This window comes from Triticum aestivum, chromosome 2D (assembly GCF_018294505.1).
Source record: "Triticum aestivum cultivar Chinese Spring chromosome 2D, IWGSC CS RefSeq v2.1, whole genome shotgun sequence".
NCBI lineage: Eukaryota > Viridiplantae > Streptophyta > Magnoliopsida > Poales > Poaceae > Triticum > Triticum aestivum.
In genome coordinates this window covers 524,678,410-524,704,248 of record NC_057799.1, presented here as the reverse complement: position 1 = coordinate 524,704,248, position 25,839 = coordinate 524,678,410, and the positions used below count along the sequence as shown (strand labels likewise).

Genomic DNA, 25,839 nt, shown 5'->3' with positions numbered 1-25,839 from the left:
TTCTTAAATGCTCTCTGGAAAATGGCCGGCCGGATTAAATGGAACCGGACCAACCCGTGTCTGACGGCGCTTCTTTTCATGGGCTGACAGACGCGCGCATGCTGCCCAAGAAAACGAAGCGACTGCGGCCCATAGCGGAGCGCCGTCTGCTCGGCTCTCGAGCACAAAACTGACTTCCCGGCCCCCGCCCCACGCGGCCGACGCACAGGCTGACAAGCGGCCCCTCGCCCCTCGTGTCCCAGCTGCCATGGACACGGAGCGGCCGCCGCGACCGCGAGGGCCAATCGACAAGGCAGCCGGCCGCATTATTGCCTATCCGGATGGAGGCCATCTCCACCATCCAAGGGAAGAAGCGCCGGGGACCGAGCGGGGGCGCCTCCTCTACTCCCTCCCCACTCCCGCCGATGCTCTCTGCAGCTCCCCCTCCGACCTCCGCCTCCTCCTCTTCTTCCCCGGGTAAGCAAGACCCCCCCCCCCCCCCCCCCCCCCCCCCCCCCCCCCCCCCGCGGATTCGTAGCCTTTCGCTTGTGCTAAGAGACACTGGAGCATACATTCTGTCTTTGTGCTATGTGCTGTTGAGTCTGTGTTCAAGAACGATTCGCATTTGGCCGTTTGGTGCTTTAGCCGGATTGAATGTATCACCACATAATCGTGTGGTGAGTATGTTTGCTAGGAGAAGTGTCATTACCATTTTATGGAGTCTCTCGGTTCATAGGCTGAGCAGCTCTGTTCCAATGTGTGCCTCCTTTTATGCTGAAGTGTATGTTTCCCCTTGCACGAACATTAAGATTGCGTAGAAGCGTAGAAGGATCTGTTTTAGCAAAAGACGCGTGAAGTCAGTCCTCAAGTGGTCTTTTACGGCTACATAACTTTTACTCCATGTTTTGGTTAATATGCTGCCCAAAACAGGGGCTCTGCTTTTAGTTTATTTCTTATACATCTCTATAAATTAGTAATAGCAGCTTGGATTGCTCTGTCCTCACAGTGCTCGAATGGACTAGATTTACAAATCAATGGTGAACACTAATCTAGTGAACGAAATAATGGAACAAAAACATGTCCCCTTTTTCTTCAGACGACATACTGGAGTACTAAAACCCAACTGAAGCTAACTGTTCATGTTGAGGGATTATACACAGCACGCACAGTTTTCTGCTCTGTTTAATATACTTGTGCATCGTGTGCTTATATTACCGTTTGATTGGTTCTTAGCACAGGTGAAGTGTTCAGCTATGCTTCTCGTTGACCAGTCGCGCTTGAGCTGAATCGATCTTGCTGTGAAGCGCTTGACTGTTTCAGTGAAAGTATACAGGACCTCGAAGCAATGATCTCATCCATCAGCCTACTTGACAGTTCCCACCAGCTCATTCACAAACTCTACAGAAAATGCTGGCCAAGTAACTCAAATGCCAAACTGAACATGCATTCAACCGCAAAATCTGGGGGTAAGAGCATGAGGCTGAAGATGGCACTTCTGAAGCCCCATGCAACTGACTTCAAGAGGAACCACCAAGCCCACGAGGAAGACAATGTGTTCTACAAATTAGTTTATAGGCTCCCTGAAAGCCTTAGCTGTCTGTACGCCAGTCAGAAACCAGTAAGAAAGAAGAAACAGCAGAAGCAAGGAACTGTGCCTAGTAACCGGTTTGGTGTGATCTTGGAGTGGGAGGGAGTTGTTGTGGAAGATGATGATCCTGACCTGGAGCCCCGAGTGTGGTACGTACTATCACTTGAAGAGGCAAAGTCTTTTCCTCCGGATGAAATGCTGAAGGAAATTGAGGGAATGAGAACTGATCAGGCTATCTCAGAAGTCTTAAGTTGGTCGAAAGATGCAAAAGAAATTGAAAGGTTAGCAGCACGCAAGGAGGTAATATATCAGAAACTCCGAGGCACTTTCTACCAGCTGCGACCAGGTGTTCTTGACTTCTTGAACGCCCTTGTGGATTCTGACATTCCAATAGCAGTAACGGCTTCTCGCCCAAAAATGAACCTGGAAGAAGGCATAAAAGCTGTTGGCCTGCAAGGCTATTTCGATGTCGTAGTGGCGGCGGAGGACTTCCGCCGAGGGAAACCCGAGGGTGAGATGTTTGAGGTTGCAGCAGAGCAGCTTGGTCTTGAGCCTGATGTTTGTCTTGTGATGGGTAGCTCAAACTTGACGACAGAGTCTGCGCATACTGCTGGGATGAGGTGTGTGGCGGTTGCAAGCCGGCACCCTGCCTATGAACTCCATGCAGCAAACCATGTTGTGAGATGGCTTGATCAGCTCTCTGTTGTTGACCTGCAGAGGCTCGCCAATGGCGAGGTTCTTGGGCGCAGGGGCAGACGATCTGACATGGACATGGAGATTGTGATCGAGGAGTGATGTTTCTGCATGCACTTATCTACTACTAATATATAACTATGTTGTAACTTCAGTACTGCATTACAACATTTTGTAACGGACCAAGTAGAGTAACAGATCAGCGTTCACTTCTTGGTTCCTTGTAATGCATAACTGAAACACATCTAGCTTAGATGCTTTGAATCATTAGAAAGGAGTTTAAAGTGAAGAAACTTCCCACCGTGCAAATCTTTTCCTGTGTAGTACATATATTATCTCTTCTATTTTGTTCCTTGGGCTTTCTCAGAGATGAACACTGGGTTTTTTTTAGTATTATATTGGTTAGTGACGATTAACTGAAAATGTGTGGTTAATCGTCCCCGGTGCACCTGATATCCTCCCAGGCTCTTACATGAGAGTCCATTCCCACCATTTTTCTATGTCTTTCCTTCACATCGGTAAAAGTGCCATGTGAGTGGGCTATAAGCGGACGTGGAGTTTCTACACACGAGCGCACCTGATCCCTATATCTGTGCCGATCAATAAGGTCTCGGGATTTGTTCCAGTTACTTTTCTGGAGATATAAGGACGGTGCGTTAATTTGCTTTTGCCTGCTGTACGTATTGCCAGGTCCTGTGATGTGGGCCAGGAAAACGACTTCCGTTAGAGGCTTTGCCGATGAGCCGTGGGTCACGACGTTTCGCCAGTTCTGATCCGTGGAACAGGAACATGGCTTTTCTGTTAGTGCGGCCGGATAGAGTTATTGTAGGTTCGTTTCCTCTCTGAAACTTGTAGAGGCGAATCCGGGGTAGGAGACGGCGCCAGGGATGGATTTCTTGATGCAGACTATAAGCGGGTAAGCGATGGAATCTTTGGTTTGGCTTAACTAATTTGGAGTAGGATGTTTGCTGAATATGCTATCTGTTGTGTATCCGTACCAGATCCCCTGTGCTTTAAGAGGTGGAGGACAATGAAGCCCCCCATGGATCTGCCACCTTCCACGGTGGCTGCTTTGGTGGGGAAGCTGGAACAAGCGTCGGCGCCAGTCTTGAGTGTAGGCGCGCAGATCTGGGATGAAGAAGCCATGGTTGGAGGAAGGAAGAACTCACACCCGGTGTCCGCACAGTCGACCAGCAAGCCCGGGGTGGGCTAAGAGGTTAGTGCATAACTGAAAAAATCCTATTGATTTCCACTTGCTTGGTGTGCGTCATTGACATGGAAGTATGTGGTGTTCACAGTTAGTCTACTAGCAGCCTGCATATAGATTTGGGAGCTCTATGGGTGACTTGTGTTAGAAAAGTAATTTTTTTCCTTCCACTTGCGCAACTGTTGGAAACGCCACTTCAGTAAAACTTGATATGTGGGTTTCAGTTGTGGGCAGTAATTTGGTGGATATTAGTCTGTATTGCTATTCTGGCATTGAATAATTTACAATCTAGTGATGTCACTGTCGAATGGTATGTGGACTTCTATTTAGACATATTTGGGCAGAGTACGGGCCGGCTCAACGGCACCGGCAGTACACTTTGTCCAAATAGGGTGACCACTTTCGAGAAAGCAATAAAGGAATTCGCGGACAATTCCACGGAGAATGTAATTGTGCCGATGATGGGGACAAATTGTGAGATCCTCTGACTTAGCTGAAACGACTATGGGACATCAGATTCATATCACCGTCATGCGCCATCCGGTGGCAGCAAGCAATGCCCATGGACACACAACGTCATCGGCCCAGAAGGGTGATGCGGCCCAGTCCGACAAAGGCGAAGTAGGAAAGGCGGCGAGGCAGCGCACGTATGAACAAAGTAATCGATTGCCGGCCTGCTTGAGGATGAGCTGCTATGCTCTTGTGTGTGATGCTCAATTTTGTTATGTTCATTTTGCCATTCTGTAATATACAATTATGCTGCAGCTCAATTCAGTTCCCTTTTGCCACTTGCATCTCACAGTGATGTTCAATTCAGTGACCAAAGTCTCCAAAATTCAGCCCATTCAGTTATAGCATTCATTCACAAAAACCACACTGAGTGATCTCAATCCCTATTTGCCATCCTCAATTCTATTATCAGTTTTACAACATCAAGTGATATGCTCCCAAGTTGACAATGTCAATGACCTACTCTCAATTTACACCATCATTGATATGCCCAAAAATATATAATGTCAATGATCTGCTCTGAAATTAGTTTACAATCTGAAACTCTCCTGTTGTTTCCTGCAAGTCAGTTTACAACCTGAAACTCTGCTGCTTTGCATGTAAACCAGTTAACAATTTGCTCTCAGTTTTCAGGCTAGCTTGGCGTCTCCCACGACAGTGTGTCCTCGACGGAGTGCTGCATGCGTGGCAGCCGCGACCGTCCTCTTGCGATGGTGCGGGGTCAGCGACGTGGCACTTGCTTGGTGCCTCTCGAGATAGCGACGCAACCTTGCGGCATGGTGCAGCCTTGGCAGTGGTCGCCCTCTCTCTTACGATGGTGCGGGCGTGGTAGCGGCAGTCACCCTCTATCTTCGGGGCAGCCATGGAAGTGGCAGTCATCCTCCCAGCAGCGAGGGCGAGCAATGGTGACGGTCAGCGAGCGTGTTGTTTTTTGGCCGCACAGCACACATTGTTGTTACTCGTATTTGTTTCCACCTTGCTGCTGTTGGATGGCGCATGAACGGTGATGTGAATTGGATGTCCCTCTACTGTAAATGTTTCAATCAAATGGTGCCAACACTGGATCTCCTTACAGGATAAGGTTTTGCTGAGTTTGGCCCGGATGGTGAGTTGACAACCATTGGATGAACATGTGTGACACATGATCATTTACAACGAGGGCTGAATGTATGGCACATGGGCAATGAGATATGGTGGCACGTATCATCTCCATTTTCTGGTACGTGTCCAGACTTGTTAGTTATAATGTGTGCAGGGGGAGAAAGTAATCACAAAACATGTTTAGGAAGAACATGTTGGCTATGAATCCATGGGGACGATTAAGCACAATAGTTTTTCCAGACTTCTAAGATGTCGACGTGTGATTATGTACAAGTTCAACTCGCTGGTGTGGGCGTGATTTATATGCAACAGTGTGGTGGTGGTGCTGCATGTTGGATTGCAGTTCCATCTCGTCATTAGCTGAACTGAGCTATCTGAATTTGTAGAAACGCACAACTCCTGAATAAGGTTAATGCATGCGTTATGCATTAATGACGGCCCTATGGACATGTGTTTCCCCATGTCTGCTAATTTGTGAAGGAGATTCGTATCAGTTCAAATTTTGAAATACATAGGCAGCAGAATCGAGCAAGACCCATACATAACCATGAGCGGACGGGCATGGCTGCAACTAGTCAGCCCGTTGGTACAGAATCTCGACGGAGAAGGCTCATATCGTAATGCACATCCGAGCCGGTCGACACGGTCTGGACGGCGTCACATTTATTATTTGAAAAGACGTTGGCCAAGGGGACAGAGAACTGGTGTAATACAAAAGGAATACTTGATGCTATACATCCCAGGTCGGGAATCTTGGAGGGAGTTGACGATGGGGATAACGAGAGCATCTGGGCTCGAGCTCAAAACATCACTTTCGGCTATAAGCCCATTATTATACTTGCTCTAATACTCAGCAGCTAAGTTGCGAAGTTCCCTCCCTACCTCATCAGTACTTGAGCCGAGCATAATGTCCGTGACCTTGTCATCTGTATCAGTCCAAGTTCAACTGTTTAATTGGTTTGTGATTGCCTTTTCCCTCTTCCTGCTTTCTGATACCCATTATAGATTTCTAACATTCCATATCATGTAAGGCAATATATTTTGTATTTGCTAGGTTTTGAGAGGATACTTTGAATTAATTAGTTCATAATTTGTGGTGCAAGTGATGCAAAATGTCATGTACCCCATATATGAAATGAAAGTGTAATCTCATATATAAAATGAATAAGGTATTCTGTGGAACCGAGGGCATGTCACAATTATTTATTGTATTCAATAGGTTTTGCGCATAGAACCCCTTGGTAGTAAGTTGCAGCTGAATAAAAACTATGGACAATACACTTATATGTAACACCCATCATCGTGTGTCAGCTCTTATGCCTAAAAGTGGACCAAAAATGGGTTACTGTTTTTTTACTCAAAGTGCGCCAACCTAGCTTTAAATTCAAGGCTCTTTGGCTTTGATATTATGTAGAATTGCATACACTAACCAATTCACCCAAAAGTCCAATTGAAAGCAAAAAAAAAGAGTCGGGCATTATACTCATGACATTCTCACTCCATAAAAGTTATGTTTTGTACAACTTGCAACCAAAAGATTATAACTTCAAACCCAATGTACACAATAAATAATTGTGCAACGCCCCTGCTTCCTCTGCCCACGTCAATTCAAACTTAGATTAGTGCATGCAGTTCGATACCCCACCGTGAAAGTTTAAATTTTGCCACCAACATTTGTAGACACGCATGCGTCTTTAGTAATGAGGTCAACTACACCCTCATCCTGGTCGGTTCTAGACGTGTGTCGAATGGGCACCCGCACATGTGGGAGTTTGGTGTTATGGTACATCTATGTAACTCTAGAACCCTAAACTTTGACAAAAAAAATTCGCTGCTCTTCATCGTAATATTAATGATTCAGTGGAGCCATGCCAAGGGAGCAATCAACCCCTCTATGGTACACTACTAGAGGGGAATTCACCTCCTTGACCATGGGTTTGTAGTATTAGCTATCTAGCGTATCTCTCACCATGCCTTAGTTTAATAGTTCACATATATGATTTTGATCGTCATGTAATTCTTGTGGTGGATCTTTCGATATGTGATTAATAATTACTTTATAGTATTGTTATCATGATTTTGGTATTATTTATAGATGAAGTAGCAAAAAAGAAGAATGAAAGAGGAAGAAGTATATGTGAATTTCTAAGTGCAATCTAGTGCCCCTTGAGTGTTTTGCAGATTGTTGGAGAAAATAGCTAAGGTACTAATGTGTTTGCTAGTGCACACAAGGTAATATGATCCCTGGAGTCATTGAGAAGTTTGCTAAAACTTACGCGGACATTATCTGCACTGCAGAGTAGATTGCTGAGCTATTGAGGAGTATGCTATCAAGGAGATTGTGTGTAAGAGATGACCCTAAAAATTGTTGTTGAGAGCAATAGGTTTGGTATGCTGTTTGAGGAACAATTGACTACTGCGAGAGAAATGAAGACGGTGAAGAAGAAGTAGTTCTTTTTCTAGTTTCATTTTCTATCTTCGAGTCACGAGGCAAACCATACTATTAAGGGGGTTCACATGTTAGTCGAGATTTAGGTCTTATTTGAATGCTCAATCATTAATCCATCTCCCAGTGAAGTTGAGATAAATCTCATCGTGCATCATGTTTTTCCTTCAAAGTCATAGACTAGTTCTCCTAGACCGCGAGAGAATACCACAAGTAGTTGTGTCAGTTTACTTGTTCCCAAGTAAAGTTGTCACTTGAGTTTGAAATCCGGCTGTTGGGACACGTGTCGGTTGACCATTGAGTGGTGCAAGCCCCTATTGGTCATTTCACACCTCATAATTGCTCCAGTTATAAATAGCCACCTCACCCCAACCTGCAACGGTTGGTTGCTTTTGATAAAAAAAATTGCAGAAAAACTTTCAATCTATTCATCGTCTGTCAAGGTAATACAAAGAAGCCAGAAGTGAAAATTACATCTAGGTCTGTAGACACCCAGCGACGAGTACAACCACTGGAGCAAGCCGGAGGAGTGCCACCGTCATCGCCCCTCCCTCACAAGAGCCAGACAAACGTTGTAGTAGTAGATAATCGGGAAGTCCTCGTGCTAAGGCCCTACAAGACCAGCGCACCCTAAAAACAACCGCTGCCGATGAAGAGAAGCGTAGATCGAAAGAATCCAACATGTAGACACACGAAACACACACGTGACAAGACCAGATCCACGTGGATCCATCGAAGACAAACGTCGACCGAATCCCGTGAGATCCGCCGGAGACACACCCTCCGATGACGCCAGAAGCACCACCGGGATGGGCTAGGCGGAGAGAACCTTATTCCATCTTCATCTTTAGAGAGCCATCACCGCCTCGTCTCTCTTAGCAGTACACAAACCCTAACAAAATGAAGAAAACAACAAAAAACCGGAGCCCTCCCATTGGCAAGGGTCGGGATCCACCGCGCCTCCATGGCCCTAAGGCCACAAGAGACGAGGCAGACAGGCGTGAGCGTCGGCGGGAGGCAGAGGAAACCCTAGTGGTTGGGTGCCTACGAGCGAAGGGAGTCTGGTTGCTTTTTAACTGACAAGTGTTTGTTTGAGCAACCCCCCTGTCGATATATTTCACCAACAGAATACCCAGAGCCTAAACTGTTGGGAATCGTAGCATAATTTTAAAATTTTCCTACGTTCACCAAGATGCATCTATGGAGTATACTAGCAACGAGGGGAAGGGAGTGCATCTACATACCCTTGTAGATCGCGAGCGGAAGCGTTCCAATGAATGTGGATGACGGAGTCGTACTCGCCGTGATCCAAATCACCGATGACCGAGTGCCGAACGGACGGCACCTCCGCGCTCAACACACGTACGGTGCAGCGACGTCTCCTCCTTCTTGATCCAGCAAGGGGGAAGGAGAGGTTGATGGAGATCCAGCAGCACGACGGCGTGGTGGTGGATGTAGCGGGTCTCCGCAGGGCTACGCCGAGCTTCTACGAGAGAGAGAGAGAGGTGTTGCAGGGGAGGAGGGAGGCGCCCAAGGCTGTTGTGTGCTGCCCTCCCTCCCCCCTTTATATAGGCCCCTGGGGGGGTGCGCCAGCCCCAAGAGATGGGATCTCAAGGGGGGCGGCGGCCACAAGGGGGGGAAGGGGTTGCCTTGCCCCCCAAGGCAAGGGGGAACTCCCCCCTTAGGGTTCCCAACCCTAGGCGCAGGGGGGGAGGCCCAAGGGGGGCGCCCCAGCCCACTAGGGGCTGGTTCCCTTCCACTTTCAGCCCACGGGGCCCTCCGGGACAGGTGGCCCCACCCGGTGGACCCCCGGGACCCTTCCGGTGGTCCCGGTACAATACCGGTAACCCCCGAAACTTTCCCGGTGGCCGAAACTGGACTTCCTATATATAATTCTTCACCTCCGGACCATTCCGGAACCTCTCGTGACGTCCGGGATCTCATCCGGGACTCCGAACAACTTTCGGGTTTCCGCATACATATATCTCTACAACCCTAGCGTCACCGGACCTTAAGTGTGTAGACCCTACGGGTTCGGGAGACATGCAGACATGACCGAGACGCCTCTCCGGTCAATAACCAACAGCGGGATCTGGATACCCATGTTGGCTCCCACATGCTCCACGATGATCTCATCGGATGAACCACGGTGTCGAGGATTCAATCAATCCGTATGCAATTCCCTTTGTCAATCGGTATGTTACTTGCCCGAGATTCGATCGTCGGTATCCCAATACCTTGTTCAATCTCGTTACCGGCAAGTCTCTTTACTCGTACCGCAATGCATGATCCCGTGACTAACGCCTTAGTCACATTGAGCTCATTATGATGATGCATTACCGAGTGGGCCCAGAGATACCTCTCCGTCACACGGAGCGACAAATCCCAGTCTCGATCCGTGCCAACCCAACAGACACTTTCGGAGATACCCGTAATGCACCTTTATAGTCACCCAGTTACGTTGTGACGTTTGGCACACCCAAAGCACTCCTACGGTATCCGGGAGTTGCACGATCTCATGGTCTAAGGAAAAGATACTTGACATTGGAAAAGCTCTAGCAAACGAAACTACACGATCTTTTATGCTATGCTTAAGTTGGGTCTTGTCCATCACATCATTCTCCTAATGATGTGATCCCGTTATCAATGACATCCAATGTCCATAGTCAGGAAACCATGACTATCTGTTGATCAACGAGCTAGTCAACTAGAGGCTTACTAGGGACACTTTGTGGTCTATGTATTCACACATGTATTACGATTTCCGGACAATACAATTATAGCATGAATAATAGACTATTATCATGAACAAAGAAATATAATAATAACCATTTATTATTGCCTCTAGGGCATATTTCCAACAGTCTCCCACTTGCACTAGAGTCAATAATCTAGTTACATTGTGATGAATCGAACACCCATTGCGTCCTGGTGTTGATCATGTTTTGCCCTAGGGAGAGGTTTAGTCAACGGATCTGCTACATTCAGGTCCGTGTGTACTTTACAAATATCTATGTCTCCATTTTGAACACTTTCACGAATGGAGTTGAAGCGACGCTTGATATGCCTGGTCTTCCTGTGAAACCTGGGCTCCTTCGCAAGGGCAATAGCTCCAGTGTTGTCACAGAAGAGAGTCATTGGGCCCGACGCATTGGGAATCACCCCTAGGTCGGTAATGAACTCCTTCATCCAGACTGCTTCCTGTGCTGCCTCCGAGGCTGCCATGTATTCCGCTTCACATGTAGATCCCGCCACGACGCTTTGCTTGCAACTGCACCAGCTTACTGCTCCTCTATTCAAAATATACACGTATCCGGTCTGTGACTTCGAGTCATCCAGATCTGTGTCGAAGCTAGCGTCGACGTAACCCTTTACGACGAGCTCTTCGTCACCTCCATAAACGAGAAACATATCCTTAGTCCTCTTCAGGTACTTCAGGATATTCTTGACCGCTGTCCAGTGTTCCTTGCCGGGATTACTTTGGTACCTTCCTACCAAACTTACGGCAAGGTTTACATCAGGTCTGGTACACAGCATGGCATACATAATAGACCCTATGGCCGAGGCATAGGGGATGACACTCATCTCTTCTATATCTTCTGCCGTGGTCGGGCATTGAGCCGTGCTCAATTGCACACCTTGCAATACAGGCAAGAACCCCTTCTTGGACTGATCCATACTGAACTTCTTCAATATCTTGTCAAGGTATGTACTCTGTGAAAGACCAATGAGGCGTCTTGATCTATCTCTATAGATCTTGATGCCTAATATATAAGCAGCTTCTCCAAGGTCCTTCATTGAAAAACACTTATTCAAATAGGCCTTTATACTTTCCAAGAATTCTATATCATTTCCCATCAATAATATGTCATCCACATATAATATGAGAAATGCTACAGAGCTCCCACTCACTTTCTTGTAAACACAGGCTTCTCCATAAGTCTGTGTAAACCCAAACGCTTTGATCATCTCATCAAAGCGAATGTTCCAACTCCGAGATGCTTGCACCAGCCCATAGATTGAGCGTTGGAGCTTGCATACTTTGTTAGCATTCTTAGGATCGACAAAACCTTCCGGCTGCATCATATACAACTCTTCCTTAAGGAAGCCGTTAAGGAATGCCGTTTTGACGTCCATCTGCCATATCTCATAATCATAGTATGCGGCAATTGCTAACATGATTCGGACGGACTTCAGCTTCGCTACGGGTGAGAAAGTCTCATCGTAGTCAACCCCTTGAACTTGTCGATAACCCTTAGCGACAAGTCGAGCTTTGTAGATGGTCACATTACCATCTGCGTCCGTCTTCTTCTTAAAGATCCATTTGTTTTCTATGGCTCGCCGCTCATCGGGCAAGTCAGTCAAAGTCCATACTTTGTTTTCATACATGGATTCTATCTCGGATTTCATGGCTTCTAGCCATTTGTCGGAATCCGGGCCCGCCATCGCTTCTTCATAGTTCGAAGGTTCACCGTTGTCTAACAACATGATTTCCAGGACAGGGTTGCCGTACCACTCTGGTGCGGAACGTGTCCTTGTGGACCTACGAAGTTCAGTAACTTGATCTGAAGCTTCATGATCATCATCATTAACTTCCTCCCCAGTCGGTGTAGGCACCACAGGAACATTTTCCCGCGCTGCGCTACTTTCCGGTTCGGAAGGGGTGACTATCACCTCATCAAGTTCCACTTTCCTCCCACTCAATTCTTTCGAGAGAAACTCCTTCTCTAGAAAGGACCCGTTCTTGGCAACGAAGATCTTGCCTTCGGATCTGAGGTAGAAGGTATACCCAATAGTTTCCTTAGGGTATCCTATGAAGACGCATTTTTCCGATTTGGGTTCGAGCTTTTCAGGTTGAAGTTTCTTGACATAAGCATCGCATCCCCAAACTTTTAGAAACGACAGCTTAGGTTTCTTCCCAAACCATAATTCATACGGTGTCGTCTCAACGGATTTAGACGGTGCCCTATTTAAAGTGAATGCGGCAGTCTCTAAAGCATAACCCCAAAATGAGAGCGGTAAATCGGTAAGAGACATCATAGATCGCACCATATCCAATAGAGTGCGATTACGACGTTCGGACACACCATTTCTCTGAGGTGTTCCAGGCGGCGTGAGTTGTGAAACTATTCCACATTTCCTTAAGTGTGTACCAAATTCGTGACTTAAATATTCTCCACCACGATCTGATCGTAAGAATTTTATTTTCCTGTCACGTTGATTCTCAACCTCACTCTGAAATTCCTTGAACTTTTCAAAGGTTTCAGACTTGTGTTTCATTAGGTAGACATACCCATATCTACTTAAATCATCAGTGAGAGTGAGAACATAACGATATCCTCCGCGAGCCTCAACACTCATTGGACCGCACACATCGGTATGTATGATTTCCAATAAGTTGGTTGCTCGCTCCATTGTTCCGGAGAACGGAGTCTTGGTCATCTTACCCATGAGACATGGTTCGCACGTGTCAAATGATTCGTAATCAAGAGACTCCAAAAGTCCATCTGCATGGAGCTTCTTCATGCGCTTGACACCAATGTGACCAAGGCGGCAGTGCCACAAGTATGTGGGACTATCGTTATCAACTTTACATCTTTTGGTATTCACACTATGAACATGTGTAACATCACGTTCGAGATTCATCAAAAATAAACCATTGACCAGCGGGGCATGACCATAAAACATATCTCTCAAATAAATAGAACAACCATTATTCTCAGATTTAAATGAGTAGCCATCTCGAATTAAACGAGATCCAGATACAATGTTCATGCTCAAAGCTGGCACTAAATAACAATTATTGAGGTTTAAAACTAATCCCGTGGGTAGATGCAGAGGTAGCGTGCCAACGGCGATCACATCGACCTTGGAACCATTCCCGACGCGCATCGTCACCTCGTCCTTTGCCAGTCTCCGTTTATTCCGTAGTTCCTGCTTTGAGTTACAAATATGAGCAACCGCACCGGTATCAAATACCCAGGAGCTACTACGAGTACTGGTAAGGTACACATCAATTACTTGTATATCACATATACCTTGGGTGTTGCCGGCCTTCTTCTTGTCCGCTAAATATTTGGGGCAGTTCCGCTTCCAGTGACCACTTCCCTTGCAATAAAAGCACTCAGTCTCGGGCTTGGGTCCATTCTTTGACTTCTTCCCGGTAACTGGCTTACCGGGCGCGGCAACTCCCTTGCCGTCCTTCTTGAAGTTCTTCTTACCCTTGCCCTTCTTGAACTTAGTGGTTTTATTCACCATCAACACTTGATGTTCTTTTCTGATCTCTACCTCAGCTGATTTCAGCATTGAATATACCTCGGGAATGGTCTTTTCCATCCCCTGCATATTGTAGTTCATCACAAAGCTCTTGTAGCTTGGTGGAAGCGACTGGAGGATTCTGTCAATGACCGCGTCATCCGGGAGATTAACTCCCAGCTGAGACAAGCGGTTGTGCAACCCAGACATTCTGAGTATGTGCTCACTAACAGAACTGTTCTCCTCCATTTTACAGCTGAAGAACTTGTCGGAGACATCATATCTCTCGACCCGGGCATGAGCTTGAAAAACCAGTTTCAGCTCCTCGAACATCTCATATGCTCCATGTTTCTCAAAACGCTTTTGGAGACCCGGTTCTAAGCTGTAAAGCATGCCGCACTGAACGAGGGAGTAATCATCAGCACGCTGCTGCCAAGCGTTCATAACGTCTTGGTTCTCAGGGATTGGTGCTTCACCTAGCGGTGCTTCTAAGACATAATCTTTCTTGGCTGCTATGAGGATGATCCTCAGGTTCCGGACCCAGTCCGTATAGTTGCTGCCATCATCTTTCAGCTTGGTTTTCTCTAGGAACGCGTTGAAATTGAGGACAACGTGGGCCATTTGATCTACAATACATAGTGTAAAGATTTTAGACTAAGTTCATGATAATTAAGTTCATATAATCAAATTATTTAATGAACTCCCACTCAGATAGACATCCCTCTAGTCATCTAAGTGAAACATGATCCGAATTCGACTAGGCCGTGTCCGATCATCACGTGAGACGGACTAGTCAAGATCGGTGAACATCTCCATGTTGATCGTATCTTCTATACGACTCATGCTCGACCTTTCGGTCCTCCGTGTTCCGAGGCCATGTCTGTACATGCTAGGCTCGTCAAGTGAACCTAAGTGTATTGCGTGTGTTCCGAGGCCATGTCTGTACATGCTAGGCTCGTCAACACCCGTTGTATTCGAACGTTAGAATCTATCACACCCGATCATCACGTGGTGCTTCGAAACAACGAACCTTCGCAACGGTGCACAGTTAGGGTGAACACTTTCTTGAAATTATTATAAGGGATCATCCTACTTGCTACCGTCGTTCTAAGCAAATAAGATGCAAAAACATGATAAACATCACATGCAATCAAATAGTGACATGATATGGCCAATATCATCATGCTCCTTTGATCTCCATCTTCGGGGCACCATGATCATCTTTGTCACCGGCATGACACCATGATCTCCATCATTGTGTCTTCATGAAGTCGTCACGCCAACGATTACTTCTACTTCTATGGCTAACGCGTTTAGCAATAAAGTAAAGTAATTTACATGGCGTTTATTTAATGACACGCAGGTCATACAAAATAATAAAGACAACTCCTATGGCTCCTGCCGGTTGTCATACTCATCGACATGCAAGTCGTGATTCCTATTACAAGAATATGATCAATCTCATACATCACATATATCATTCATCACATCTTCTGGCCATATCACATCACATAGCACTTGCTGCAAAAACAAGTTAGACGTCCTCTAATTGTTGTTGCAAATTTTTTACGTGGTTTGTAGGTTTCTAGCAAGAACGTTTCTTACCTACGTAAGACTACAACGTGATTTGCCAATTTCTATTTACCCTTCATAAGGACCCTTTTCATCGAATCCGTTCCGACTAAAGTAGGAGAGACAGACACCCGCTAGCCACCTTATGCAACTAGTGCATGTCAGTCGGTGGAACCTGTCTCACGTAAGCGTACGTGTAAGGTCGGTCCGGGCCGCTTCATCCTACAATGCCGCCGAAACAAGAAACGACTAGTAGCGGCAAGAAGAATTGGCAAACTCAACGCTCACAACTGCTTTGTGTTCTACTCGTGCATAGTAACTACGCATAGGCCTGGCTCATGATGCCACTGATGGGAATCGTAGCATAATTTTAAAATTTTCCTACGTTCACCAAGATGCATCTATGGAGTATACTAGCAACGAGGGGAAGGGAGTGCATCTACATACCCTTGTAGATCGCGAGCGGAAGCGTTCCAATGAACGTGGATGACGGAGTCGTACTCGCCGTGATCCAAATCACCGATGACCGAGTGCCGAACGGACGGCACCTCCGCGTTCAACACACGTACGGTGCAGCGACGTCTCCTCCTTCTTGATCCAGCAAGGGGAAGGAGAGGTTGATGGAGATCCAGCAGCACGACGGCGTGGTGGTGGATGTAGCGGGTCTCCGCAGGGCTACGCCGAGCTTCTACGAGAGAGAGAGAGGTGTTGCAGGGGAGGAGGGAGGCGCCCAAGGCTGTTGTGTGCTGCCCTCCCTCCCCCCCTTTATATAGGCCCCTGGGGGGGGTGCGCCAGCCCCAAGAGATGGGATCTCAAGGGGGGCGGCGGCCACAAGGGGGGGAAGGGGTTGCCTTGCCCCCCAAGGCAAGGGGGAACTCCCCCCCTTAGGGTTCCCAACCCTAGGCGCAGGGGGGAGGCCCAAGGGGGGCGCCCCAGCCCACTAGGGGCTGGTTCCCTTCCACTTTCAGCCCACGGGGCCCTCCGGGACAGGTGGCCCCACCCGGTGGACCCCCGGGACCCTTCCGGTGGTCCCGGTACAATACCGGTAACCCCCGAAACTTTCCCGGTGGCCGAAACTGGACTTCCTATATATAATTCTTCACCTCCGGACCATTCCGGAACCTCTCGTGACGTCCGGGATCTCATCCGGGACTCCGAACAACTTTCGGGTTTCCGCATACATATATCTCTACAACCCTAGCGTCACCGGACCTTAAGTGTGTAGACCCTACGGGTTCGGGAGACATGCAGACATGACCGAGACGCCTCTCCGGTCAATAACCAACAGTGGGATCTGGATACCCATGTTGGCTCCCACATGCTCCACGATGATCTCATCGGATGAACCACGGTGTCGAGGATTCAATCAATCCGTATGCAATTCCCTTTGTCAATCGGTATGTTACTTGCCCGAGATTCGATCGTCGGTATCCCAATACCTTGTTCAATCTCGTTACCGGCAAGTCTCTTTACTCGTACCGCAATGCATGATCCCGTGACTAACGCCTTAGTCACATTGAGCTCATTATGATGATGCATTACCGAGTGGGCCCAGAGATACCTCTCCGTCACACGGAGCGACAAATCCCAGTCTCGATCCGTGCCAACCCAACAGACACTTTCGGAGATACCCGTAATGCACCTTTATAGTCACCCAGTTACGTTGTGACGTTTGGCACACCCAAAGCACTCCTACGGTATCCGGGAGTTGCACGATCTCATGGTCTAAGGAAAAGATACTTGACATTGGAAAAGCTCTAGCAAACGAAACTACACGATCTTTTATGCTATGCTTAAGTTGGGTCTTGTCCATCACATCATTCTCCTAATGATGTGATCCCGTTATCAATGACATCCAATGTCCATAGTCAGGAAACCATGACTATCTGTTGATCAACGAGCTAGTCAACTAGAGGCTTACTAGGGACACTTTGTGGTCTATGCATTCACACATGTATTACGATTTCCGGACAATACAATTATAGCATGAATAATAGACTATTATCATGAACAAAGAAATATAATAATAACCATTTATTATTGCCTCTAGGGCATATTTCCAACATAAACTTAGTTAGGTGATTGGCAAGTGTTCTTACGGAACGGAATTCCGACAGCTGCTTAGAGTGGTGTATGGGTGCATTTGGTCAGAGTTGTCATACGAAGGATTGGACCAATAGTTTCAGATAAAGGGCATTTTAGGACTAGCTGTTGTTGTTGTTGTTGTTGTTGTTGTTGTTGTTGTACGTGTTGTATTTGTTTCTTGCTTGAAAAACATGCCATGTACTTTCGCGCAAGAAAGAAATGCCGTGCATCATTTATTTGAAGGATTTTTACTATTTATACCATTGGTTGTGTCTCACTACTCAGTTTTGCCATTAGCAATTACAACTGTTCAAAAATGTCATTATTTCGTGAGATGTTTGCTCAAAATGCCATTAGACACCTAAAAAATGCCATTGTTATGTTACATATTTGCTAAAATTAATCATTAGACATCATTACTGTCATGTCAAATCCATTGACCATGCTATATGCCAAAATACCCCTAGACCTAGATGTTAGCTCTCTCTATCCCACAATGATGCGTGTGGGTCCCACTTTTCAGGACTAAGCAAGTGAATAAGTTTAGAGAAAAATAAGAACGTTGTTAGATATCGAATGTGACCCACACTTTACCGCAGTGAGATAGAGGAAAAGCTGACATGTGGGTCCATAGGTATTTTGGCCATATAACATGTTAAATGGGCTTTGAGGTGACAATAATGTGCATAGTGGCATTTTTTAGCAAGCACCTAACGGAGAGATGACATTTTTAAGTAGTTGAAACTCCTTACGGTAAACTGAGTAGTGAGATACAACTGGTGGTATAAAAAAAAAACCTTATTTGAAATCAATAAGAGTACACAAAAGGATCCTGTTGTTTCCCTCGGAAAAGAAAATTGGAAGCATGAGTCGTTTCTTTTTTGAGGGTGGGAGCATGAGACGTTGATTCTCGCATGAGCCACCCACTGTCGAAAATAGCAGGTGTGTACTTCACACGGACTGCTATTCGGCAAACTAAACGTACGCGTCACAAAACCATAGTTCCTCCGCAGTCCGCACAGGTACAAACGACGAAAGCAATCGCCCAGCGGCGCTTGATTCAACCCGCCGGAAAGAAGCGCGGGAAGACCCTGCCAGCCAGCCGCGGTGACGACGAACAGGTGTTGGGCGCGCCAGGGCACCCCGCGCCCGAGCGAGGCCAAATTTCATGTTTTGACCCTTTTGGAATACAAATTCAGGAATTGACCCCGGTTTAAAAAATTTTAAGATTTGACCCTTTCGCTACCGTCAGAGGCTCTGGCGGTAGGGTTAGACAGTCTATCGCCAGAGACCCTGGCGATAGGGTGCGACGGAGGAGGAACGGCGGTCGTGTCCGCGTGCTGACGTGGATTAGTACCTACGGCCAGGGGCCCTGGCGGTAGGCTGTCTAACCCTACCACCAGAGCCCCTGGCGGTAAAAAAGGTTAAATCCTGAATTTTTTTCAAACCGGGTCAGATCTTGAATTTGTATCTCGGAAGAAATTTTGCCCCCGAGCGAGTGGGACGCCGCGCGTGGGCTCCATGCACGTGCGGTGCGACAACCGCACCCCACCGGGGCCCGGCGCGTCCAGCCAGGTCGCCACGCCACGCCACGTCCGCATCCGGCCGGAACGGTACGGACAAAAAGGTTACATGACGCGCAGGGTCGCGCTCTGTATGGTCAGGAGCCCGCGACGTGTGCGGGCACGAGCCGCCCCGGTCGGCGTCGCTGGCGCACGCGCGCTGTCGCGCAGCCGAGCGAGCAAGCGGGGCCGACCTGGTCGCGCCCCGTCGCGTCGTCGAGACTTGCCACCAATGCGGATGCGATGCCACGCGAGGCGCAACCCGCGCCATACACCGCCGAACGGCCGGCATGGGCGAGGCTGGTGGTTGCACCGCGCGCGCTCGTGAGGCGCATCGTGCACCGCCGAGCTCTGGGGTTCACACGATGTCAAGTGGATGCAATAATCGGAAATCTTTTCGTCACGTCCGCATCACTGCACAACCGGACGAAAGAAATAATGTCATGTCTGAAGAACATAGCCACCAGATTTACGGATCTACAGCACCAGTGTCGCGCTTTCAGCGCGTCCTTTCAGCGCCTGCGTATAGCTTTCTGAAGCGCTTCGCTGATCATCCCGGGTTCCACGGCTCCAGGACCGGCAAACTGCAACAGTTCACCAAAGCACATCAGTAAATCAATATTGGCCTCCCGTTAATGCTGCATCTCTACTGCGCGATCGAGCTTAATTAATCAGCTGCTACCAGACCTCACCTGAGCTCGTATCTTGAGAGCGAGGAGGCCGTCGGGCGTCGACGCGCGCACGGAGAGCACGTCCAGGCGGAGGCTCTTGATGGCGTCGAACACTTGCGTCATCAGCAGCTCCTTCCACCGGCATTGCACCTCCAGGAGCACCTCTTTGTCCGTCACGGTGACGTTGACGATGTTGCTCGGGCCGTCGTCCTTGGGGAGCACCCTCTCCGTGTCGTCCCCGCCGAGCTCCGACGCCTTTCTCTTGGAACCAGCTAACACCTTCTTCCCACTGACGTCATGGAGTTTTCGGACGGCTGTTCCGGCCACCCTGTTGGATTCTAGCTCCTCCACCTTCTGCTCCAGCTCTCTGAGGTAGGCTATCGTTTCAGCTAGGATGGATGCCTTGTCCACCTGCAATCACAATTCATAAAGAAAGATAAAGGTATGAAACACACCTGTCTAGAACTTCTTTTTTCTACTCCCTTCGTAAAGAAAAACGTAGTGATCTAAATGGTCTTATATTTCTTTATAGAGGGAGTATTTTTTGGTGGTGTGCACGTGTTACCTTGTGAATGGACGGGACCAATGACTTGAGAATCAGAAACATCTCGTTGAGCTTCTCTCGCCGCCTCCTCTCCGAAATGACATGGTTTTTTGTGTTGGTGCTTTCCTGAGCTCTCGCAGTACCGTCGCCACCATTATTTGCCCATGCGCCACCAGCCAAAACTTTCTTCAGCAACTTCTGCGACTCCCCGGCGACGGACGCAGCCACGTCTTTTGTTGAGTCCAACGATCTCTTCCATGCCGTAAAGCATGATGAGCGAGAGGGTTCAACAGAGCTAAAAGTGACAGCACCATCAGTGATCCCGTCGGTGGCGGCAGGCGCCGGCAGCGCTTCCGGCGAAGACATGACCTCGAAAGACCCACCCATGATCCAATTTTCCTCAAGAGCCCCCACGTCCAGCTCATCGCAGAGGCCGTAGAACCCGTTGATCTCCTTCGTGATCTGCTCGAGGCTACCGTCGGATAGGCACTCGACCTCCCCTAGCTCGAGTTCCCCGGGCATCATCGTGGCCATGGTGTTATGGTTGAGGTCTTCGAACACCATGTCAGCGTCCCCAGTATCGTCTGCTGATGGGCTGGAGTTCGGCTCCTCCGACTTCGAGCATGTTGGGAACTTCAAGTCCCAGAAAGATGTGCCGATCCGGTTCACCATGTCCATGTCCTCCAAAACCTAGCAAATCGATTGAAATCACCTTGCTTATTCAACAGAATTAATCGCTAGCATTTCATTTGGTGAAGAACCGGAAAAACTCGTGGATTGGTTTGGTCATGACTTGATGAGGGTCTCGCAGCAAATGGTACATTCTTATATATTCGGCTTTATTAATGCGTTTCGAGGAGACGAAAACAATGACTCATGGGGCTCATGGCGAAGCTAGAAATAGGAGCATTTGGTTCATCTTACAACATATTGTGATGATAAACAAAAAATGTATAGTATATTCCAAAGTTACCGGCAAAAACTAAGGGACAGCCAGTCAACACGAGTGAAAAAAACAGTTTCAATCAATTATATTTGAACCGTCCAACGGCTGCCTTCCCCGGGCCCGAGGACACTGTTTATCTTCCCCACAGACCCCTTCTTCTACCCGCATTGCCTCCGCCCCAGCCCGCGATCACATTGTGAAATAACTAATGGGTTTAACTCAACCTAATTGTTGCACATGAGATTTGCCCCTGTAAGGGACGATGTGTATGCATCCTTTGTCGAGAAAAACGGAACAATGTGGATGCACCACCATTGCTAAATCCTACCAATAAAGACTAAAACAGAGAACTTCCCAACTACATCAGGTTCAACTAAATTGCAGAAAGGCCAGGCCTGAGGTTGTTTGTTTTACCGTCCCACTTGCCAAGCCAACATTGCCATTCTCAAGCGAACGTCGTCAGTGGAGCCACATGCACTTAAGAGAAGAAGTGTCATCTTACCATGGACAACTTGGGAGCTCACATATCGAAATGCAATGGTGAAAGCGTTATACCCATGAAAGACTTTAAAGTTTTCCAAGTCCGTTGGTCAAGCCACATGTTTCCATGGTGACATCGTCGTGCGAGAACACCCGATCCAAGTCGCACTTGATAAGGAAAGAAGTCGCCAAAAAATTAAAGTCATCCTACCACACCTATCAAAAAGCATGCCACAAACAAATATGCCGAAGCACGTGGGCAAAACCATTACACTAGGACCCAAAATGATGTGACGCTAGAAACCAAGCACCACGATATCGGGATGAACAACCAGGTATGTCGCCTCAAGCCTTTTCTCTAAGAGGAACAACCAGGCTACGCCACCCCTTCTGTCCCCGAGGAATAATAGAGTGCCAAAGGCGAGATGGGCGAGTCAGAGGTACGACACCATCGATCGCCGCATGCCTCCTATGTTACAAGACCTAGCCAAGTGACCACTGGAGTGGTGTATGATTTCGCCCTTTGTGTTCCTCACCATAAGAAAATGGAGTCTTGCTGACAGCAACAAGAGGAGTGACGGACTAGGAGGGTGGTGGTGGCCGATAGGTTTGTGCAATTTGAACCACCCTAGGAGAGTTTAGCGGAGGCATCAAAAGAGATAGTTGCGTGTGTGTGTGTGTGTGTGTGTGTGTGTGTGTGTGTGTGTGTGTGTGGGTGGGGGGGGGGGGGTGCAAACTTGTGCAACAGACTTAAGTGCATCATTTAGAGCTCAAGGCTCTACTCAGCCCTGAAACTTTGAAAAAAACAAAATAACACTTACATGTTTCAAAAGAATCATGAACATAAATCTACACGTAAATATAGATCTCTTGTACATATGTGTAACGTTTGATTAAAAGAGATATTGTAGCATGCATGTGAGCTACACAAAAGACAGATGTCTGGATCTGGAAATACTAGATCTACGCATGCATGTGAGTATTTGTCCTTATTGTCTAGCCATATATGGAAAGATGTACTCCCTCTGTAAATTAATATAAGAGTGTTTAAATCATTAAAATAGTGATCTAAACACTCTTATAATAGTTTACAGAGGGAGTAGCATGCAAAGAAAATATATAGATACATATATCTAACACATTTTGCATTTCAATCTTACTAAATCTCAGTCGACTAAGACTTGTATGTCTCAGTCGATTCTATATTCGTGAGATCTTATAGAGATATGTGTAAATTTTTCTTTTTATTTTTTTTCCTTTTTCTTTCTTGTACTATGTTATGTTACTTGACTGGGAGCTAGTCACACCCTTTGCATTTTTAAACAAAGAGACTCTATGTAGTACGGCCGGGTTCACTTTCCAGTTTTTTGGGGTAGTTTGTTTGTCTTAGCTCGTGCCTAGAGGAGAGAACCACACACAGTTTGTACAAGTAGATTATGGAAATATGTTAAAAGGAGAACATCATGTGGTTGATGGGACAAAAACTCACGGTATTTGTTGTCCCGAGCTCAAGCACACCACTCATCAATGGAATGCAGGCGACTGTCTGAAAAAATGTTACCAAAGACACGTGCAGTCGGGGTCAGAAACCTGCACGGTAAGCACAGGTGATAAGGTGCATGACGTGCGCTAACCTGGATAGACGCCGTCTGGGTGAACCGGCAGAGGTAGCATGGGCGCATACATAGTAGACATCATGATATTAATTAGTTAACAATAGGCAAAGATATATAGGAGTACATATATAGATCGGGTGCAGATTAATCAGATAGTACCCCGTATTAGAGAGTGAGCTAACAGCTCGATTAACCGTAGTAGGTACCTTTGCTAAGAGCGCGCGCTGGAAGGTTTTGGTGTCTGCGCACTGAGCATTGCACAGCCAAACATGCTCGTTGCTCGCAAAGCTTCTGCCTGGCAACCTGACCAAACAATAAACACATCAGTCTTCACTCTTCAGTAAATTAGCACCACATCTAATATATCTTACCAAGAAAAAGTTACTAGCTCTTTCCTCTTGTGGATTGGTAATGGATTAGAAGAGTTGTTCTGGAGGTACATACCCTTGGCCAAGGCGGAAGGCGTAGCTCATGCAGACCGTGTAGTACCATTCGGCGTCGCCGAGGTCCTCCGGCGACAGCGCGGCCGCGGGACGCCTCGCCCGGTGGTCACACTGGCCGGACAGAAGAGACTCGTAGAGCTCCCGCAGCTGCTCGCTCCTCTGCAGGACGAGCTGGTCGGCGGTGAGGTCCGCCGAGCTTGTGACCTTCCTCGTCTTTATCTCGCCGTTGTAGAACCCGTCCTTCCACGTCAGAACCCTACGGAACAAAATCGTAAGAGGAAAGAAAACGGCTTGCTTCTGACAAATTGAAAAGTATTGCAGCTAGTTGGAGTGGTTGCTTCAATCGGATGTACTCTTCGTCTATAAATTATTATTACCCTGGACGGCTGGTTGAAATGGACCAGAATATTGCGTAGCTCCAGTTGATGCTCCTCACAGCGGCAGCGAGCTGGTTGCTGAGTTGCTTCCCGGCCGGCGGCGGTAGGGTGGGTTCTTCCTGGCTCGGATGAACTACCGGCAGCGCCATTACCACGCAATTTCCTTCCTTGCTACATATTCATGCAAACGAGGTGAAGTTAGAGCAAGCAAGGAGGCAAAAATAAACAAATCAATGGAGCTATAGCTTCATTTCTTGTATATATAGTAGCTAATTTAGTCCATGCAAGCTGAAATCTCTTTGCTCTGTTGCACCGATGCAAATTAAGAAACTTGGCGGCAGATTTCTCAACCAAGATCACAAAGAACATACTAGATCGAAAGCTAGAACAAACTAAGGAAGTAAGAGTCTAAGAGATATTTAAGCTAGGTAGCTAGCCATGAGTGGAGGAGAAACTTCCAACTAAATTAAAGGCGGTTAAAGGTTTACTTGAGCTATGGAGACCAAGAAGCTCAGAGGCCAACCTGTCGTCCGGGGAGGAAGATGGAGCCGCTATATATGCAATGCACCAAGAATCCAGGGCATAATATAGATCTGTCCTTGCAGCGCAGACGTGGAACGAGTGACTGCGACGTTCAACAGCAAAGTACTGTTCGGACACTACTGTACTGCGCCAACATACAATTAGGCCCATCACTTTCTAGCTAGTGTAGTAGTACAATGCATGCTTGCTTGGTTTTCTGACTGCTAGTAAAAATGGAGTGAGATGCACGCAGTCCTCACCGATCTCTGTTTCCGTTTGACAGTGAAGTGAGCGGGGCGCGCAAGTCAGTTGTAGGGCCAATAGGCACTGAATATTCGACGTCTCGACGACGCCTGAGGAAACACGGTGAGCATCACTGCCGATGCAATTATAGTGTCACCAGGAGTAGTGCAGAGACGTTCTACCAAGAGAACTATACTTAATCTAGTAAATTAGAGTGTAACTGCGAAAGTCTTGTACGTGTGTTCCAGCACCTCCATTAATTTGCACCCCACCGAGGAATCTACCATCGGCATCAACAGGATAATGCATCTATCTATGGAAGAAAATTACCAACTGGATTTACAGGTGTGGTCGTTCGCTCGCAGTGTGAAAATTACGAGGAGGTTAGTGGGGATTGGGGCATGACATGTAGGTCCATAATGCAATAAGAAAGCATGTTTTTAAAGTTGTGTGTGTATGTGTATTTCAATTTTCACCAAGGTAGCTAACGCATAATCCACTTGATATATAAGGCTCCTTGTCCTTGTGGCCATACATACAAGACATGTACTTAGGGCAGCCCCAACGCGGATCACCAGTTGTCGGGGAAACGACACCTATGGGATCACTGGATTCCCTACTACGGTTGGCGGGGCGCGGGTTCGTGAGAAGAGCAGGTCTAACAGAAAGCACACGGATCATTTACCCAAGTTCGGGCCGCGAGGATGCGAATACCCTAGTCCTGCTTTGGTGGATGTATTGAGTGTTCTTGTGTTCTTGCTAGCTACGGGGTGTAACCTGCCCAAAAGAGTCGAATCCCCCTCCAGTATGCCATGAGCCTCCTTTTATAGTCGAAAAGGGGCTGCCACAGTGGCACACAGGAGGTGGAAAAATCTACAGTGTTGCGAGCTTATCGCCCGTATTACAGGACAAGACACATTTAATGCATTGCTTAGGTGTCCCTTAGCTTTATCGGGGATGGGAACGAGGCCCATTCCGTCCGTTGCCGCCTCGCCTTGC

At 47.4% G+C, this 25,839-nt stretch overlaps 2 protein-coding genes across 4 annotated transcripts; one reads left to right on the top strand and one right to left on the bottom strand.

The window, feature by feature from the left end:
- Positions 1–213: 213 nt before the first annotated feature.
- LOC123054210 (5-amino-6-(5-phospho-D-ribitylamino)uracil phosphatase, chloroplastic) lies at positions 214–2,602 on the top strand. Of its 2 annotated transcripts, none has more exons than XM_044477928.1 (2): positions 214–456; positions 1,218–2,602. In XM_044477928.1, exon 2 carries the CDS (start codon positions 1,325–1,327, stop codon positions 2,360–2,362), a length of 1,038 nt encoding a protein of 345 aa, XP_044333863.1. In that variant the 5' UTR covers positions 214–456; positions 1,218–1,324; the 3' UTR covers positions 2,363–2,602. The 2 variants fall into 2 exon arrangements, with proteins under 2 accessions (XP_044333863.1, XP_044333862.1); XM_044477927.1 differs by having other exon boundaries at positions 266–456; positions 1,213–2,602.
- A 16,775-nt stretch (positions 2,603–19,377) lies between these two features.
- LOC123054208 (anthocyanin regulatory R-S protein) lies at positions 19,378–24,733 on the bottom strand. Of its 2 annotated transcripts, none has more exons than XM_044477926.1 (9): positions 24,599–24,733; positions 24,076–24,246; positions 23,700–23,954; positions 23,462–23,558; positions 23,274–23,288; positions 23,129–23,185; positions 20,235–20,903; positions 19,691–20,080; positions 19,378–19,582 (listed from the first exon to the last, which is right to left on the bottom strand). In XM_044477926.1, exons 2-9 carry the CDS (start codon positions 24,222–24,224, stop codon positions 19,511–19,513), a joined length of 1,704 nt encoding a protein of 567 aa, XP_044333861.1. In that variant the 5' UTR covers positions 24,225–24,246; positions 24,599–24,733; the 3' UTR covers positions 19,378–19,510. The 2 variants fall into 2 exon arrangements, with proteins under 2 accessions (XP_044333861.1, XP_044333860.1); XM_044477925.1 differs by having other exon boundaries at positions 24,564–24,617.
- Positions 24,734–25,839: the final 1,106 nt, after the last annotated feature.

Coding starts and splice junctions, on each gene's coding strand:
- LOC123054210 (XM_044477928.1), top strand. CDS start 1,325: ATGATCTCATCCATCAGCCTACTTGACAGTTCCCACCAGCTCATTCAC.
- LOC123054208 (XM_044477926.1), bottom strand. CDS start 24,224: ATGGCGCTGCCGGTAGTTCATCCGAGCCAGGAAGAACCCACCCTACCG. Junction 23,955..24,075: donor ATTTCAACCAGCCGTCCAGG/GTAATAATAATT, acceptor TTTGTTCCGTAG/GGTTCTGACGTGGAAGGACG. Junction 23,559..23,699: donor GCCTTCCGCCTTGGCCAAGG/GTATGTACCTCC, acceptor TTGTTTGGTCAG/GTTGCCAGGCAGAAGCTTTG.